Source organism: Myotis lucifugus, unplaced genomic scaffold, assembly GCF_000147115.1.
Source record: "Myotis lucifugus unplaced genomic scaffold, Myoluc2.0 scaffold_236, whole genome shotgun sequence".
Lineage (NCBI taxonomy): Eukaryota > Metazoa > Chordata > Mammalia > Chiroptera > Vespertilionidae > Myotis > Myotis lucifugus.
In genome coordinates, this window is record NW_005871284.1 from 878,393 (window position 1) to 898,078 (window position 19,686).

The 19,686-nt window shown below is 40.4% G+C and overlaps 1 protein-coding gene across 7 annotated transcripts in view; it reads left to right on the forward strand.

The window, feature by feature from the left end:
- DLG2 (discs large MAGUK scaffold protein 2) overlaps window positions 1-19,686 on the forward strand; it is a 1,152,012-nt gene that overhangs the window by 802,436 nt on the left and 329,890 nt on the right. For all 7 annotated transcript variants that reach the window (XM_023762195.1, XM_023762199.1, XM_023762198.1 and 4 more), the window contains one exon: window positions 12,196-12,352. In XM_023762195.1, the coding sequence (XP_023617963.1) occupies window positions 12,196-12,352 (157 nt within the window). The remainder of the gene's footprint in view (window positions 1-12,195; window positions 12,353-19,686) is intronic.

The following is a 19,686-nucleotide window of genomic DNA, read 5'->3' on the forward strand; positions in this document are numbered from 1 at the left end:
TATCCCCATCTAATAGAGTTCTTTTTATCTCACAAAGTACCAATCACAATGTATTTACTGTATACTCAATATCTGTGTTGCGACCATTTTGCTGAAGTCAGCCTATTCCCTATTGCATAAAGTCTAGAGCATAGATCCTCCTTTATAATGCCATATTTCCTGTCTTATCATATCCTCATAACAGCAGTTCAACAAAACCACTTTATCTTTGTGTATCTATGTGATGTCCAATAATCTGCTTCACTGATTATTAGACTAATTGATGAAATTAATGATTTGAATATGAATATAAAGTACCACAGTCTTCTGAGCCACTGGGTCCTGTAGATATAGACATCATTCACAATCAATCAGCAGCTTTGAAGCCTTCTGTGATTGGCCCCTAAACCACCACTTTCATCTATGCCCCCTCTTCAATGTGTGCTAATATGCATCTGCTTATTCTTCTGAAATGTCTCTTTCATCCCCTATTATTGTTCTTTTCCTCAACAGCATTGTTCACATCACTACAGTTGCATTTATAAAGAAATAAAGATGAGAGAGCCCAGAAAGACTAGCTGGCGCTTTTTGTATGACCTCAGTTGGTAATAGTCCCTTATTGGGTTATCACAATACTGGATGTGGGTCTTAGGTCTGCCTGCTCTGAAACTCAATTTTTGTCAGTGTATCCAGGGATAATTAAGCTCATATGCCATAATGCCAAGTTACTCATTTACAATGGGAACTATATCTGCCCACAATAACAGAATGTGCTAATTAGTACATCCACTCTCATTAGTGAAGGCACAGTGGAAAACCATGATTTAATTAACAGGTGGCTTGATGAGCCTGAACTCTGAGAGAGGGAAATCAGCCAACCAGATGACCTTTATGGCTTCTGTCATTGAGGTAGGATGGCCAGCTGAACCCATCTCATGAGTTGTCCCAACCAACAAGCACATCCCTATCAGCGACCTGGAGCTGGGCTGTGCTGGAGATACCCTGCAAGCTCTTCCTCCTGGCACCCAGGAAGACTCTCTCTCCCTCTTTTCTTTCCCCAATTTATCAAGTTTTATGAATTCAATTTCTAAAGTAAAACTTCTTCCACATTTAAATATGCCCTGTTTAATGTGACGTGAAGAAACAGGCCCTCCCTTTCGTCTTGCTTTGAGCCAAAGTCAGATCAGATATGTATCTTTGACATTGTTGAGGGGCTAATATTTTGCTTTAACCTTTTGTTTAGGATATAGCTTTTCAGGGTCCTGATTTCGGCATGGGTCTTTGATCTGACCTCTGCCTCTGGGCCCACATGGTCCTATTCTTCGTGCCACTATCCACTCTGGACACTGGAATACTACCTCTTTGCTACCTGTAGAAACTCTTTAGTCCACTGCTAGTCCCGGTACTGGTTTTCTTATCTGAACTTGTATTTCCACTTTATTTTCAGCCACTGAGGATTTCTCTTAGTGATGTGCAAGCTTAGCCAGTCATTTAAAAGTATTTTATAAGTATTCTATTCAGAAGTTTAGCTGCTTTGTAATGAAAAGGGTTTATAGGGCATCTAATCTGCCAAATGGCTAGAAATAGAAACTCAATGTATACTTTCCTTTAATACTTTTTTGCTTTCTAAATGCTTTTAACTCATTGTCTTAACTGAATAGTATCACTCCCCCATAAGGCAAACATGATTCCTTGCCAAGTTATTGCCCAAGCAAGGAACCTGTCCCACAGAAAGCATTCTTGGGTTCTCACAAGTCTCTAGAGATAGAATTAGAATTCAATATCATTTCTCCCAAAACCTCACTTGTATTTTCTATTCACGTAATATATTTTGTGTTTTTGTGTGTCTCTCATAGCTCAGCCTGTACAAGTCCTCAAAATTACAAGAACACATAAACCATGATCTGTATCCTAGAGCACCATACTGATTAACAAACTGATAAATAAAGTTATTCAGAGCAAGAGAGACAACAATAGTGATATGATCAATGAAAAGACAATGTGTTTTCAAAAAAGAAAAATTCAGGCCCTAGCTGGTTTTGCTCAGTGGATAGAGCGTCGGCCTGTGGACTGAAGGGCCCTGGGTTCCATTCAGGTCAAGCGCACATGCTTGAGTTGAGAGCTCAATCCCCAGTAGGGGGAGTGCAGGAGGCAGCTGATCAATGATTTTCTCTTATCATTGATGTTTCTATCTCTCTCTCCCTCTCCTTTCCTCTCTGAAATCAATAAAAAAAAACAAAAAGTATTAAAAAAATAAGAAGTATTCAGTCTGTCTAGAGGCAGGGGTGCATGGGGCAGCAGAGAGAAGGAGACAGCACCCAGCCTCAGTATTGGAGGCCAAGTAGAAGTTCATTAGCTAGGTGAGGACAGAAGGAGAAAATCATCATTTTAATCAAAGACAAACAGCCTGAGAAAAGACATTAAGACAAGGAACAACCTGGTATGAGGAGATGCGGTTGGCAACATTATGTGCCTGGGACATGGGGTGCCAGGGAGCACAGTGAAGTTAAGCATTGGGGAGGTAGGTGAAAGTCAAATGATGAGGAACTTTAAATGTCATGCTAGAAGTTTACACTGAGTATGTATTGAGATTCTATTTTTAGCCACTTGGCAGATTTATCCTGTGGGCATAGAGATCCCTGGAAGGCTTTTGAGCAGGATAGTATGATCAGATGTGTATTTTAGAAAGATAACTAGACACATTTTCATTGCTTACTTCCCATTGCAACACACAGCCTCTCACCATGGATGTTCGGGGAGTTGACCAGAGGTTCAAAGCTCAAGGAACATCCCACTAATGGCCATGAGAAAGCCTTCAGATTTAAGTAGTCACTTCCCTTTTTAAATCTTGACCCCTCTTTAAGCCATCTGGTTTAAAAAGAAAGCATTAGCCCATAGCATCCTGCTTCTGAAAACATCCCAGCCGGCTTAGAGCATCCTCCGAGACTCCCGCTAAACTAGATTATGCTGCTGCAGATCTGCTACAGCTGGGAGCAAGTCAGGCTGGCATCTCTCCAGTAGTTCAGCATCCACGAGTTTTATAATTATAAAGGCTTTTTACATCACATTAGAAAGAAAAATAAAACTGCTTAAATGAGCGTAGCAAATTTCGTCCAGGTGATAAGAAAAAGAAAACCTTTCTTAGAGGAAGACCGGTCGCTCTTTGCTCTTGGCTACTTTAGCTTATTGCACACATGTTTCTGGATGAGTCCCACACCTGGGCTTTTATAACTGTTCACATCTGGCTTTCTCACCCCAGGCTCTGTAATCTTTGTGTTCACAGTGCCTGACACAAAGTAGATACTTCATAGAGGCTGTGTATTGAAAGGTGGGATGGATGAATAAAATATTTTAAGTAGATAGATGAATTTTTTTGTTTTGTTTTTAAATCTTTATTGTTGAAAGTATCACATATATCCCCCTTTTGCCCCCATTGACCCCTTCTAGCCAGCGCCCACCCCAGGCCTTCACTACCCTGTTGTCCATGTTCATGGGTTATGCATACATGCATACAAGTTCTTTGGTTGATCTTCCCACCCACCCCGCCTTCCTTCTAAAACTCTACAGTCTGTTCCATGCTTCTATGTCTCTGGATCTATTTTGTTCATCAGTTTATTTTGTTCATTAGATTCCACATTTGAATGAGATCATGTGATAATTGTCTTTCTCTAACTGACTTATTTCACTTAGTATAATATTCTGCAGGTCCTTCCATGCTGTCTCAAAGGGTAAGAGATCCCTCTTTTTTACTGCTTCATAGTAGTCCATGGTAAATATACCACAGCTTTTTTTTAACTCATCTACTGATGGGCATTTGGGCTGTTATTGTTTTTAAAATCATATTCTGAGTAACCAGTTTCCATCTTCTATAGAGTCCATACTTAAGATCTAATATGAAAACTGAAATTAGTAGATAGTACCTACTAGTAGTGGATACAAAAGCAAATGGTATGATCCCTGCTCCCTAATTGATCACTGTAACTGGAGAGGAAGACAAGTAAACTAATCGTGTAATAAGAATTATGATAGCTACATGGAGAGAATGCTGGAAGAGGCATTAACCCAGACTAGAATGGGGAGATTAAGGAAAGTGTCAGGATGGCTTCCAGAAAATCATGATCCTTGAGCTCCATCCTGAATAAAGAATGAGAGTTAGAATTTTGTTCCACAGTCTATGTGTTATGATGTATAATAATGACTAGTAATGGGCCCCTAAGTCATCTGAATCCTGGATGATAAATAACAGTAAATTGGAGCCCAAATCATTTCAATAATAAAGGTATTGCCGTTCTTTTTTAAAAATATTTTTTTATTAATTTCAGGGAGGAAGGAAGAGGGAGAGAGAAATAGAAACATCAATAATGAGAGAGAATCATTGATTGGCTGCCTCCTGCATGCTCCCCACTGGGGACCGAGCCCACAACCTGGGCATGTGCCCTTGACCGGAATTGAACCTGGGACCCTTGAGTCCGCAGGTCGACACTTTATCCACTGAGCCAAACCGGCTAGGGCTGTTGCAGTTCTTTATAAACTGGTGGTGTGCACTCATTTATTCAGTCATCATGTTTATTTGGCAGTCTTCTGGGTGTGTTGGGGATACCTAGAATATATGAGGATACCATATCTTCAAGAAATTATAATCTCACCAGAGGCTACAATGACCTCACACACAAAACAGTTCATGGAAATGTAGGGCATTATATTTACCAGACCCAACGTCATTGGCCCAGGCAATAAACATGCAGAAGTGAGAGCTGTAGCTCAAAATATTTGGGATGGGCCATTATGAAGAAAGTGTACCTTGAGCAGGTCTAATATAAAAGGGGGGAAATAAGACAAAAGGGGGATGGATAAAATCAAGGAACAGAATATTCCAAATGAGAAAACTTGAACGGGAAAGACAGAGGTGGTGCTGAAAATGGAATAGTAAATCAAGTTAAAGTTACAGAGACCTACCATGAACCAAATGCCATGCTGAGCACCATGGAGGAGACAAACATGAAAGTGACAACAAATGTGCTATCAGAGTGCCCACAGCTCACAGGCTACTGGCATCCCATAGCTGGATCCACAACTGACATGTTGGGATCCAACACCATACCTTTAATATTTTTATCATTGTCAACTTAAAATTCTGGAAAATTCACATAAAAATCTAGATTCTTCCTATATCTTTAGAAATTGGAGAATCTGGCAATACTAGTTGGTGTTCCTACTTGAAGAAATGATCCAGAGTTGAGCAGAAGCAACCCTATAAATGGAATACCAATAATATATTTCCCAATTTGCTACCATCCCTACTCAGCCTGCTTCACTCATTAGTGTTATCAGCCCTATCCCTGTGGACTTTAGATGACATTTTTTGGTTAAAATCTAGCAAAAAGGGCCTTGGCTGGTGTGATTCAATTGGTTGGGCATTGTTCCATGCACGGAAAGGTTACCGGTTCAATTCCTGGTCAGGGCACATGCCCAGGTTGCAGGCTCGATCCCAGGTGGGAGGCATGCAGGAAGCAGCCAATTGGTATTTCACTCTCACATCAATGTTTCTCTCTCTCCCTCTCCCTTCCTCTGTCTCTCCCTTCCTCTCTCTCTAAAACTCAATTTAAAAATCTTTTTTAAAAATCAACCGAAGGAGTTGTATGCATCCATATAAGCATAACTAATGGACATAAGACACTGGGGGGTAAGGGAGGGCAGGGGTTTGTCAAGGGCGGGGGGGAAAAAAGGACACTTATGTAATACCCTTTGTAATACTTTTAGCGAAAAATAAAAAAAAATCTAGCAAAAAGGAACAATATTTGCATAAAATATAAATAATATAAAAGGGGGGAAATTATACAGTCAGCCCTATGCATCCACAAATTCTGCATCCACGGATCCAACCAAACTTGCCCAGTTGGTTGAATCTGTGGATGTGGAACCTGCAGATACCTATGGATAATTTGAAGTAAAGAGCAAAGTGAGGTCTAAATCATTGTGGGAGTTCATTCATTCATTTAATAACTATTTTCTGAATTACTGTTATTTGTCAGTCATCTTATTACAGTTGGGGAAATGCTGGTGCCTGGGTTCCCAAAGTTCACAGATTATTGAGAGAGAGACATACAAGAGTAAATAACCCCTGCACTGTGTGATAAATACCACAATAAAGTTATGTGGACAAGGCACAATGTGGCCCCAAGGAGCAAGTGATCACCTGTACCTGGGGAGTCAGAGAAGTAGCACTTGAGCTGAGTTTTAGGATGGCTTAAGCCAAGAAATGGAGGTATGGAGCAACATGTCAAACTCAGGGGAACAGGAAGAGTTTGATATGGCTGGAATATAGGATGGCTGGAGACATTTAAACAGGAAACTAAGAAAATCAGATATGCATTTCAATAGAGATAATATGTTTGGAACATTGAAACTGGAATCAAAGACACTTCCAACTAGGAGGCTATCCTAAGAGTGTAGGCTTGAACTAGAGGGGACAAATAGGTTAAAGTGGATATCATGACATTCAGAGAGATACTAGTGCAAGGCAACATAGGATGAAATATTAAAGTGCGTAGTTCAAATGATGGAAGCTAGGGGCAGTTAAAGTGAATCTGTGAGTGTCAATAATTCTGGAAACTGTATTCTATAAATACTAGAGCCCATTGCATGAAAATCATGGATGGGTAGGGTCCCTGGGCCTGGCCGGCGATCAGGGCCAATCTGTGGGACGACCAGCAGGGCGATTGGGGAGCCCCCGCCTTGGCCAGCCTGGTGCTGCCCACTCGCCGGCCTCGCCCCCTGCCACTGCTGGCAGTTGCCTCCATCTGCGGGAGGTGACGGGGGGGGGGGGGCCAAAGGGCGTGGGGGGTGTTGGCAGGCAATGCACCCCCCATTTGTGACCCCGCCACCCACCACCGCCAGTCGCCTCCCTCTGCAGGTGGGCGATCTGGGGGCCCCCCGCTGGCACCCGCCTTGGCTGGGGGGCCTGCAGGTTGGGGGCAGCTCCTGTGTTGTGCATCTGCCCCCCGGTGGTCAGTGCATGTCATAGCAACCAGTCGTTCCACCCATCATTCCTCTGTTCAGCCGATTTGCATATTAGGCTTTTATTATATAGGATATTGTATTTCTTTTTAAAATTTCAGGTCTTCCTCTGGCTTATATAAAATACATTTTAGTTTAGTTCTTTTAATTTTTATTAAGTTCTCTCTCCATTTAATGGACAAAACATTTGCAGTAAAGAGGCAAACTCTATCAAAACAATGAGATACCACTTCACCCCTTTTACAGTGGTCAAAATCTAGAACACTGACATCAGGTGCTTGTAAGAAACTCTCACTCATTGCTGGTGGGAATACAAACTGGTACAGCCACTTTGGAAGACACTCTGGCAGTTTCTTCTAAAACTAAACATATTCTTACTATATGATCTAGCAAAGATGCTCCTTGGCATTTACCCAAAGAAGTTGAAAAAATCACATCCTCACAAAAACCTGCACGTCAATGTGTATAGCAGCTTTACTCGTAATTGCCCAAACTTGGAAATAACCAAGATGTCCTTTGGGAGGTGAGTGGATAAATCAACTGTGACACATCCAGACAATGGAATATTGTTCAGTGCTAAAAAGAAATGACCTATCAAACCATAAAAAGACATGAAGGAACCTTAAATTCCTATTACTGAATGAAAGAAGCCAATCTGAAATGGCAACATACTGTGTGATTCTAACCATATGGCATTCTGGAGAAAAGCCAAACTATGAAGATAATAAAAAGATTAGTACTTACCAGGGGTTGTGTGGAGAGGGAGATGAATACATGAAGCATGGGGGATTTTTTTTTAGGACAGTGAAACTATTTCATATGATCCTATAATGGTGGATACATGGCATTATACAGTTGTCCAAGGCCATAGAATGTATGACACCAAGAGTGAACCCTAACGAAAACTATGCACTTTGGGTGATAATTATGTGTTCTGTAGGTTCAACAATTGTAACAAATGTACCACTCTTGTGGGGGATGTTGATAATGGGTAGAGGGTTATGCATGTGTGGAAGCAGAGGCTATATGGGAAATCTCTGTACCTTCCTCTTATACTATGAACCTAAAGCTGCTCTAAAAAGTAAATATTAAAATAATCAAAAAAGGAATTAGTTCTAATATTTATTAACTATGTGTCTAAGCTCAACTAGCTTAGATAAGTTGGCTTATCTAAATATTAATAAAATAAAACTTCTAATATTTCACAGGGTTTTTATTTCCTAACAGGAAAAAATAAATGAAAAAAATTAAAATCTACACTTTAATATAATCAGTCCTCAGTATAGGAATTTAAATTAGAAAAAGTAAATCATTTGGAGTGTGCTTAGGACATTATATTTGCATATTATTTTACAGATTTATTTCTTTGTTATTTCTCCCCATTATTAAAATAAGCATCATAATTCACTACAATATAAAATTTTATTTTAAAAAAGACATTTAAATCTCACAAATTAAGAAAATTCCAAATAATTGGGTATAAAGTCTTGTTCAGATCACTTGCAATAAATGAGGTCCAGGTAAAATACATAAAACCTACTGTCACTCAAGAATTACATGCTTTATGTCCATACAAATAGGAAGCAATATACCAAAGTGCAGAGTCACTAATAAAATGGCCCATGTAAGTAACATAGAGAAGTTATGGGAAATGAGGTTTCACAATGCTCTTTTTTTGTTTTCTAAATATATATTTCAGAGAGGAAGGGAGAGAGAAACATCAATGATGAGAGAGAATCATTGATCAGCTGCCTCCTGCACACCCCTACCCTGGGGATTGAGCCCACGACCCGGGCATTCGCCCTGACCGGGAATCGAACCATAACCTCCTGGTCCATAGGTCGATGCTCAACCACTGAGCCACGCTGGTCAGGCCACAATGCTCTTTTAAAGCTGTATTCTTTCTGCAGAGAGTCCCTTTACATAGTAAGCATGTAAGAATAACTCTTACTTCCAAAGGAATGATATTCTCTCCCATTTTTCTAAGTACCATAAAGCTTTCACTTTCCCATTTTTGATAGAAGCATCAGTACAAGATAGTTCACTTTCTTCTTAATTTTGCAAGAAGTGTACATGAGGTGAAACTGACAGCCTTCTTGTCTGAGAAACAGGAGAGAGAGGTGAGATGATGGCACACTAGAGAATAAATGCCCCTCTAAAGAGGACCCTGCTCTAGCCAGTGGTTGCTATGCAACAAGTTTGAGAGTCATTGTTGATAGAATGTCTGATTCCACATGAAGCCACAAATCCATATTTTAGGCATTTTTTTTCTCATTTTAAAAATAAGCAACTAATTCAAAAATGTATAAACACAGTAGGTCAGATTAAACCTTCAGCTTGCTGATTTGCAGTCTCTGGAATAGATCATGCTCTAGACTCAGAGATTTTGAGTCAGAATCTGTGTGTTAATCTTACCTTTACAACTTAAGAAACAGTAAAAACTTGGGCAAGCATTTCATTTCACTAATTTAAAAAGTTGCCGTAATAATGTCTTCATCGGGTTGATGATTTTTCTTAAGACTTTATATAAAAATTTTCAAGCACAAATAAAAGTTTGAAGACTTTTACTACAATGCACAACCTAGATTCCACTATAAACATGTTACTACACTTGCTGTGCAGGTTACCTATCCATCTATCAATCAACCATCCATCTTTCTTTTGGATCAGTTTCAAAGCACTTGCAGACATCAGTGTACCTCCTTCCAATGACTGCTTTGAGGAATAAATGGGATGATGCACAGAAAGCATCAAGCACAATGTCTAGGACATGGATAAACATTAGAGTCATAATAGCCCCCTTCTCTATATCTATGTTTACTATGTACAGCTTGAATCTCATTGGATCCACTAAGAGTGTTTTTATACTCGGGAAAAGGGAGACAGTAACTCTTCATCAAAACCTTATTGACCTCTATCTTCAAATTGTGTTCAGATCCAGACTTCTGGCTCCAGCCAAAATAGAGTATTCCCATACCTTTCTAATTCTCCCTCATAATTAAAAATAAAATTAGTCCGGCTCAATGGTTGAGCATCGACCTATGAACCAGTAGGTCATGGTTCCATTCCTGGTCCGGGCACATGCCCAGGTTGTGGGCTTGTTCCCCGGATGGGGGCATACAGGAGGCAGCCGATCAATGATTCTCTCTCATCACTGATGTTTCTATCTCTCCCTCTCTCTTTCTCTCTGAAATCAATAAAAATATATTTAAAAAACAAAAATAATTTTTTAAAAAAGAAGAAGAGCCTGCTCCTATACCAAAAGCCTGGGGCAAGGGTGGGCTAATAGAACAGGGAAACTTTTGATAATAGTAGCCCCAACTCCAGCCAAACACCAAAGGGAAAAGTATCCCCTCACCCTTCCAGTACTAGTACACTATACAGTAGCTAGAGTTCTGACCCCACCAGGGACAGCCTGGGGAGGCAGTTATGAGATGCGCACCCCCCTCCACTGGATGGTGTCAGTGGGCCAAACAGAGCTGGACTTGCACCCCCATCAGGCAGCAGAGAGGCAGAACTAGGTGGTGTGAAGGTATTCCTGGATGAGATTAACATCTGAATTAGTATATGGACTGAAGCAGATTGTCCTGTCTAATTTGGGTGACCCCAACCAACCCATAGAGGGTCTGAATAGGACAAAAAAGCATAGTAAGAAAAAACGTCCTCTTTCTCACTGTCTTTGAGCTGGGACATTGCTCTCCTGACTTCAGACTCAGACTTGACCTGAAACTTCCACTATCAGCTCCCTTGGGGCTCCAGCTTGCCACCTGTAGATCCTGGGACTTCTCAGCATCTATGACTGCATGAGCCAATTCCTTGTAATAAAATCCCTTATATCTCCTATTGGTTCTGTTTCTCTGGAAAACCCTAACTCATGCAGTCCTACTAACCACAAGAAACTGAAGAAGCTGGATTCTGCCAAAAGCATGAATGATATAGAGGTGGATTTTTCCCCCCAAGCATCCCAATAGAGCCCACACACACACAAGCTTCCCAATAGAGCTTGGCCCAGCTGACACACTGATTTTAGACAAGCAATCAGATTTCTGACCTACAGGGCTCATTCAGTAGGCAACCAATCAATGCGTTTCTCTCACATTGATGTTTCTCTCTGTCTTTCCCTCTCTCTTTCACTTTCCCTAAAAATCAATGGAAAAATAGCCTTGGGTGAGGAGTAACAAAAAAAAAAAACCAAAATAACAAAAGGCACATTGGTCAAACCTAAGGCTTGCAGAATACATTTCTTGAAACTACTTACACAGAGAATAGAACTAGATGCCTTCTATGATCCCTTGAAATCTTATATCCTATAATTTTCTGGCCTCTCCACGATCTCAGTGAACTGTTGGCTCAAAATTTGATCTCTTATTGTTTTATTGATGACCTCAAATCTGCATGTAAGGACCCAAATCCTATCCTTTGTGTCCGACTGCTTCCAAACATCTCCACGTGGGTGTGCCAACATTATCTGAAACTGAAACTTGTAAAAATCACATTCATTCTGGGCTTCACTACCTTCACTCTGGGCTTCACTACCTTTCCCCTTTTGTGATTTATTTAGATGATCTTACTCTCCTCCTCCTCCAATGCCTGGGTCCTTGTCTGGGCCCACTGTTTCTCTTTCCAACTTTCTTTTCATGTTGTCTTTTTTTCATTATTGCTGCCATCACCATTGTTTAGGCTGTCACTTCCTGGGACCTGGATCATTTGGTCAACACCCTAACTGATTTTCCTGCCTCCCATCATAATTATTCCTGGTACCTCAAAGTCTTCCAATGAGTCCCTACTACCTACAGAGTAAATTTTAATTAACTCTGTAAGACCTTTCATGTCTGGCCTCGTCGATCTAGTTTCTTGCTCCCCAAGTTTTCCCTCTCTTTTTGGATACATCCATCCTACCAAGTGCTATTTGGTGCTCAATATAAAAACAGATGTTTTAAACGATGCTAAAGTGGAAGTAAGGCTAGTTTAGGGAAATGTTTTGGAATTAAGAAATGGCTTTGCATGGTATTTTGGCACTTATTTCAGTGAGGAATTCAGTACTTTCCCTGATAGTAACATCTTTCTTGATGTGAAGATCTATCTTACTTTGGGAAGTGAAGTAAGTGAATTGCTGGTATCTCATATCCCAGTGAAAGTAAAAGCCATCTAAGTCTTGTTGGGTCACTTCTGAGCTGTGTTCTCTGCTTGTTTCTGCAGGGAGCCCCGCAAGGTGGTGCTGCACAAAGGCTCCACTGGCCTGGGCTTCAACATTGTGGGCGGGGAAGACGGAGAAGGTATTTTTGTGTCCTTCATTCTGGCCGGTGGACCAGCAGACCTGAGTGGAGAGCTCCAGAGAGGAGACCAGATCCTATCCGTGAGTATTTCTCCTTAATCTTCATTCCCACCATTCAAGAAAAAAAATGACTTTAAGTTATGACTCCAAAAGCACCTTAATTACAAAAGAAAAATGATGAGAGCATTATGGCTTCAGGTACATGTTACAGTTTAAATGGTGTTCAGGTGCTTGATGCTTGTTTCTTCCTTCGATACATGTAAAGGGGCTAGTGTTTTTATTTAGATTTTCTTAGAATATGTGCATCCAATTGAGAAACATGCTTCTTTAAGGTATATTATTTATATTTTAAATGCTTTTTTTTTTACAAATCCAGGATTCTATTCTAAAAACTGCACCTTTATAATATGTATAGTTCTGCATACAACTATGTAAGAAAATGTGTAACATAATGCTATCCACAATTTGGTGACATTAATAAGTGGTAGCAGCATCACCATTTACCTAAATGCAAGAATTACCAACAACAAGTTATTGAGCACTCGTTATTTACCAAGAATGTTATAAAGGTAATTTTTAATTCTCACAATTACCCTGAAAGGTATTGCCCTATGTTCAGATGAAGAGAATAAGGTTCAGAGAGGTTAAATAACTTGTCAAACTTTATGTAACTTGAGAGAGTCAAGGGTTTAAACATTCAGTTCTAATACCCATTACATCTTCCCTCTCTCCTCTGCCACTTTCTTTAGTTCTTTTCTTCCTCTTCCCTTTCTTCCTCCTTTCTTCTCCACGTCCTTTCTTTTACTCAAATATGTAATGACTGTTTCTTTCCACTACATTAAGCTATCTCCCTGGTACAAACTTTATGATAGGTAGTTAAATCCATTGTGAGTATTCATGTCTACACTGAAATGTTGGTACTTATGCAAATAATAATGGGAAATTGCATAAGGAGCCTACTTCTTATGACTGAGGTTATGGTTCATAACTCAGTGAAGCACTTAGTATGGTTTTTTATCATGTACTTAGAAAAATTTGCTTTTGTTTTGTAGTTATAGCTTATAGCTAGAATTTTCCAAGCAACCTTATATTTGTTAGCCGTTATTCCATCCCCCACCCCAAACACACACATAATTTACCTATATAACATAGTCAGCTGACCTGAGCAAAGTGTTCAGTGATCTTGCCTTATGTGTCATATGGTTCTCCCACACATGTGTGCCTTTGCTCAGTCATCAGCTAGCAGGAGTCTGGGAGGATTGAGTATGGAAGGAATAAGGAAAGGCCCAAACCTTGTTCTGTCATCTGAGAACTGAACATCACCCTTTCAACTACTTCCCCATATACTCCTTCTATACTTAAATGATATATAAGATATAATGATAAGGTTTAATATACACTATTAAACCTTACTGCCTATATTTATTTACATCTTTCTTTCTGTGCTAAGTGGAAAAAGCTCCCTGAAAGCAAATTCTCTGTCTTATATGATTTTGTATCCTTGACATTTAGCAAAGTGCCTGGTGCTTAGCATTCTCTCAAAAAATGTTTATTGAATGAAAAAGTTTTGAATAAATATGATGATGCTTTAAAAAGTCACTGTAGCCTGAGAGATGAACTCTAAAATTCTATCTAGAACATACTAATGTATCCTCATCTTCCTGGCTCAAAACCTGTAGAATGAGAATCCACTTATCCTTTTATTACAATCAGCATTCACATCGTCATAAAGTGTTCCCAGATACAAAGCATTTTCACATGCATTAATTTGGAGGATTTTCAAAAAAATTCTAAGGATCAAGACAGGTTATTGTTACTCTTACTTTCCACATCAGGGAAAGGGGACTCAGAAAGGCTATATGATTTGTTCAAAGCTCCACAGCTACTGAATGTGATGTTGAACTCAAAATCAGGTCTTCTGACCCCAAATCAGTGTTTTTTTTCTCCCCACAACACCATCTCTTTTCAAGACCCGACAATGGTCTCATTCAGCCCTTCGTAGTACACACTGCTCTGTGTACACACCACACTCAGGAGTGCACAGAACTAGAAGGAGCTAATATTTATGTGGTACTTTTGAGTCAGTCACTCTGATAACTAATTTAACTTTATAACAAACAGCCCTATGTCTTATTATGCTCTTTTTAATAATGAAGAAAACTGAGGCATAGAGATGACACTAGACTACTTAACTCTGTTTAAATGAGAAATCCCCTAAGCTGCAGGTTTTATTCATTTTAATCTCTATGCTGGTGGTAGATAAAAGGATGAGCTAATAATCTTCTTATGGCTCATTAAAGAAAACTCACAAGTAATTCTTCTTTCAAAAGTAGTTGTACCCATTTAAATATTATTGCCAGGACCACATAGTAAATAAGGCAACCAATTGGAATTATATAGTCTTTTTAGAGATTACAGTTCACAGAACAAAACAATCTCTGAAGTTCAGATCTATTTTCTTATATGTACAACATTGGTAAGAAATAGTTCAATAATGAACCTGTTACCTGCTTTTTTAAATTATTATATTGATTTTTTACAAAGAGGAAGGGAGAGGGAAAGAGAGCTAGAAACATTGATGAGAAACATCGATCAGCTGCCTCCTGCACGCCCCCTACTGGGGATGTGCCCGCAACCAAGGTACATGCCCCCAACTGGAATCGAACCCGGGACCCTTCAGTCCACAGGCCGACACTCCATCCACTGAGCCAAACCAGTCAGGGCTGTTACCTGCTTTTTTGTAAGTGGAAAGGAAGAGGGGACAGTTCTCCTTTTTAAATTTGTGACAATTATTTAAACTGTGGCTAGACAGTAGCTAGTTTCAAGGCTTGGTATTGGAATTTCATTGGTTAACACTCTGAGAAAAGAATAAACAGGTTTGAGAGCTCAAACATCACAATATGAAAACAAAACTGTCAGAATAGAGTGATTAACAATGAAATGTGAAGGAAGGATATTCTGCATCTACTGCTTACATTGGACATATCAGGACAAGATATGCCTTCCTGGAAAATACAAGAACAAAAACTATGAATGGTAATCAAGTTAAATAAAAATGCAAAACATATTACTAGGTCATATAAGGTTAATTGCAAACAAGTTATGCTAACAGTCATGTAGTATAGAGAAGAAAAATAGAATCCCCAGGGAAGAGAACTGGAAGGTAGGTCTCTACTCTCAATTAGTCTTTATGGAGAAGAGACTTCTATAATAGGCAATTACCTTTCTGATCATGAGCATAATGTCCATACCTATTTTCCAGAAGTATTTTCCCACACAAATTATAGAATCTTTCTAGTTCATTTATTTTACTAATGGCTTAACTATGTGCCAGGTTCTGTACCAGGTCTTAAAATCTCCAAGGTGAATGAGATAAATATCCTCAAAATGTCCACAGCCTAAAAGCCAATATATCAATATAGCTAATATGTGCCTGAGTACAGATATAGAGATAGAGATAGATGATAGATATAGATATAGATATAGATATAGATATAGATATAGATATAGACAGATGTGGATATAGCATACTGGGGAAAGAGAGGAGACAAAACACTTAGAATAGAGCATGTCATATTTCTACTAACAACTCTGCATTAAGAATGTGCCGGATGCTTTTTAAAGAGTGTCAGGTAACCTTGCATAAGGAAGACCTCTTGCGGTAGTTTGAGCCTTTGGGACAGGGCTTGGACTAGATCAGCATTTCCCAAAGTATGAAGCAGCAGGATTGCATTAGGGTGCCATTAAGAGAAAGGGTACTCGGGTACCAAGTTTCTTCACTGAAAAACTTCTCAATTACATGTTACCAGTGTTCATTGGGAATCTCCTTAGAGGCAGATAAAGTATATGATTCCTCCCAAACAGATGTGACCACCAAACCCTCACTAAGGAGCACCTCACAGGACGCCAGCAGTGGGAAATGTTTTATTTTTATAGTTCCCCTAACTGACTGTTTTCCTACAAGGTAGTCGGCATACTTGCCTCTCAAGAAAAGGCAATCAGCTTTCTACTCTGTGTTAAGATTATGGGTGCCATCTAGTGTTCATGTATGGTCGAAGAGGGAGGTTCTACACTCCCTTGTAGAGATTTATTCCCCCATGCTCCCTCCCACCAGAGCTAAGGAACTAAAGTAGCTAAGATGCTGAGAGATAAATAAATCATCACCGGAGGCTACTACATCCCCTGCATGTATTGTGAGTGATCTTTTCTGTCTAAATTCTCCTTTGTGTATTCTGAGTCTCAGGGGTTTGTTGTAGGAAGCCTAATCCAATCATTGAACCTTTTTCTATCTAGAGGCATTCATGAAGGGGAATTTAGGGCATTCAGCGTGCAGTCACGTTAACTGTTAACTAGTGCAGTTGTCTCCTCCGGCTTTCTTCCTGCAGAGGGAAAGAGAAAAGCTTCTGTTATTATTTGTTTCAGTGCTTTGATATGAAAAAAAATGTGGAGCAGAGCACATAGAGGTAATACCCCTGTGAAGAGATTCTTCCCTGTCTCACCAAGCGATTTTAGTTTATTCGTCCCTTGGGAATCCAAAAATGCCTACCCTGGCTGACCTTGCTACTCCAAAGCTCTCTTTGGATGGACTGGAAGTATTTAACTAACCTTATTGGGAATGTGTGTTGTCAGGAGGGAAATGCTACAGCTGTTTAGCTGAAGGAACAATAGGTAATTGTGAATTTTTAAGTTGAAATTGGAATTACAGTGTGGATTTAGAGAGAATGACAATGCGTCCCAGCTGAACTGGGTGCTTGATTAATTCTCAGAGTACCTACTATCTTCATGTTTAGAGCCATGCAGAGGCTTTATATTTGCCAGATCCTTACTGTCAAGTTATTTAAATAAAATTGAGTCCTGTGTATACGGTTCACCATCCTGGGGTACTGATTAAGTCACCCTTATATTGTTATCTCAAATGGCAATTCTAAATCCTTTCTAGCATTATGCCTGAAACCCCGGTGCAGCGGTCGTCTTACCCAGCCCTTCCAGGGACCACTACACACGGGCCATGTCCTTCCTCTCTAGTTCTGGCCCCACCCCCTCGAAGGAGCCTTGCTTTCATAGTTTTCAGTGTTTGAGGGTTTCTGCCTAAGGGGCTGTTTCCCAGTGTTTCTGAAGCCATCACACCCAACACACCAGAGAGGCTTCTGAGGCCCATGTAGAGACAGGGACAACAGCATCTCCTCACTCTATGCTGCTCTGTCACCTCATTTCCAAAAGCACAACAACTTCAACTAGAAGTCTCACCTAAGCAGCTCCTTTAGCTTCTCTCCTCTCATCCTCAATGCAGAGCTCACTGCTCCCCTGCTCAGGGACCATCTCAATTGCTCAGGGGCAGGGATCTTTCCTCAGCCTTGGCTTCAGAGCCCCACCATCCTGGCTGATCCCTGGCCAACCTGCCAGAGGGTAGGGACTCAGCTGGTTTTAGCAATGCCCTGTGAGTTCTTTATTCTTGTTTATTGCCCAGGATTATGAACATCTCCATTGCATACTAACTTCCAGCCTCTAGGAAGAGATCATTTATTATTATTATTTTTTAGATATTCCTTACCATCTATTCTTTTTTAAATTTATCTTTATTGTTGAAAGTATTACAGATGTCCCCTTTTTTCCCCATTTACCCACTTTACCTCACACCTCCCCCAGGCTTCTACCACACTATTGTCTGTGTCCATGGGTTATGCATATATGCATATAAATTCTTTGGTTAATCTCTTCCCACCCACCTACGACCACCTTCCCTCTGAGATTTCTTCCATGCTTCTGTCTCTCTAAGTTTAAACAGTTTATTTTTTTCATCAGTTTGTTTTGTTCATTAGATTCCACATATGAGTGAGATCATGTGCTACTTGTCTTTCTCTGACTGGCTTATTTTGCTTAGCATAATACTCTCCAGGTCCCTCCATGCTGTCTCAAAGGGTAAGAGGCCCTGGGAAGAGCTTCTTTAAGAAGCATGTCATAGATCATACAGAACACACTTGAGAATAGCTGGAACTGGCATCATCAAACTGAATTTCAGACTTTTGAATGGTCCTTTTAAAAAGCATGTCCAATCAAAAGACAAGATAAGGGATGTTCTTTACAGGGACCTTATTAACCTATTCATATAAAACAAATCTGCAGACATTTACTGGTCATTGACTGGGTGCCAAAAACTACTAGGCACTGAGAACACAACATGAAAAAAAAATAGTATATATACTGGGGATGTGCCCACAACCAAGGTACATGCCCTTGGCTGGAATCGAACCTGGGACCTTTCAGTCCGCAGGCCGATGCTCTATCCACCGAGCCAAACCGGTTAGGGCAACTCCAATCTGGTTTTGCCTCAGACTTTGCTAACAACCCTTACATTCGCATCACCATTTCTATGTACAAAGTCCCTGTCTATGGACATGGTCTCATTTGGTCCTCACAGCAACCCTTCAGGACAGCAAGGAAAATGATCACTTGGCTGTTTATACAGTAGGAAGCAAAAAGAGCGCTGATTTTCTAACTCACAGCCACTTAGACTCCAGGCATAGGCCTCCTGTCCCAACCAGCTGCCTTATCTATAATGCTCACTACTTTAGGGGAGTGCCTGATGGGAGCCTGGACAGTGAATTCTCGTGCCTGAGTTCTAGACTCCAGACCACAGATATCAGCTGTGGGTGACTTCACTGGGAAAGGAATTTATTGGAGAAATAACAGCTAGCTCACTGGATCTTCAGGGAGGCTGGGAAAGCAGGCTCAGAGCCAGGAGGAAATTCTGCAGAAGGACAGTCTGTTAAGGATGCTGCTCCTGAGGCCATCACTGTTAGCCACTCATGGCCAGGTCACACCTGCTGGAGGGGCTGTGATAAAATCTCTCTCCACACCCCTCACACCTTAGTGTGGGAATTCCAAGTTCCTGGCAGGAACCTCTGCTTGGCCTGCCCATGCTATGGGTACCGAGGGATGGGGAAAAGGAATATCTGCCCTCCCTCCCCACAGCTTCTCTAATGGGGCATAAGGCTGTGCCTCCTTCCTATCGTGGATTGGCCTCCAACACAAAGGATATTTGGACAGTGAGCAGTAAATGATAAATGTCTATTAGAGATTATGTGGCTCATTGAGTTCTACTTGAGGAAAATTTTAGATCTAAAATCTTGAGACTCATAATTGGTTCTTAAACAATAAAAATTATTTGTGGGGAGTAGCTCCACTGGGAGGGGCATGGGCCTACATCTGGTTAGCGGGCAGTGCCTTCCCTAACACTGCTTACTCCAGGATGCCAACAAGAGATTCAGGCAAAGACGAGGCATCACATTTTCCAATGTCTATGGACCATTTCTAACGCTGATGATTTTCTGTTTTAAGCACTTTGGGCCCCAAAATAATTAAAAATGTCTTTCTAAGGTAAAGGGATTTACAAACCAGTGTACCTTGTCTTGAAA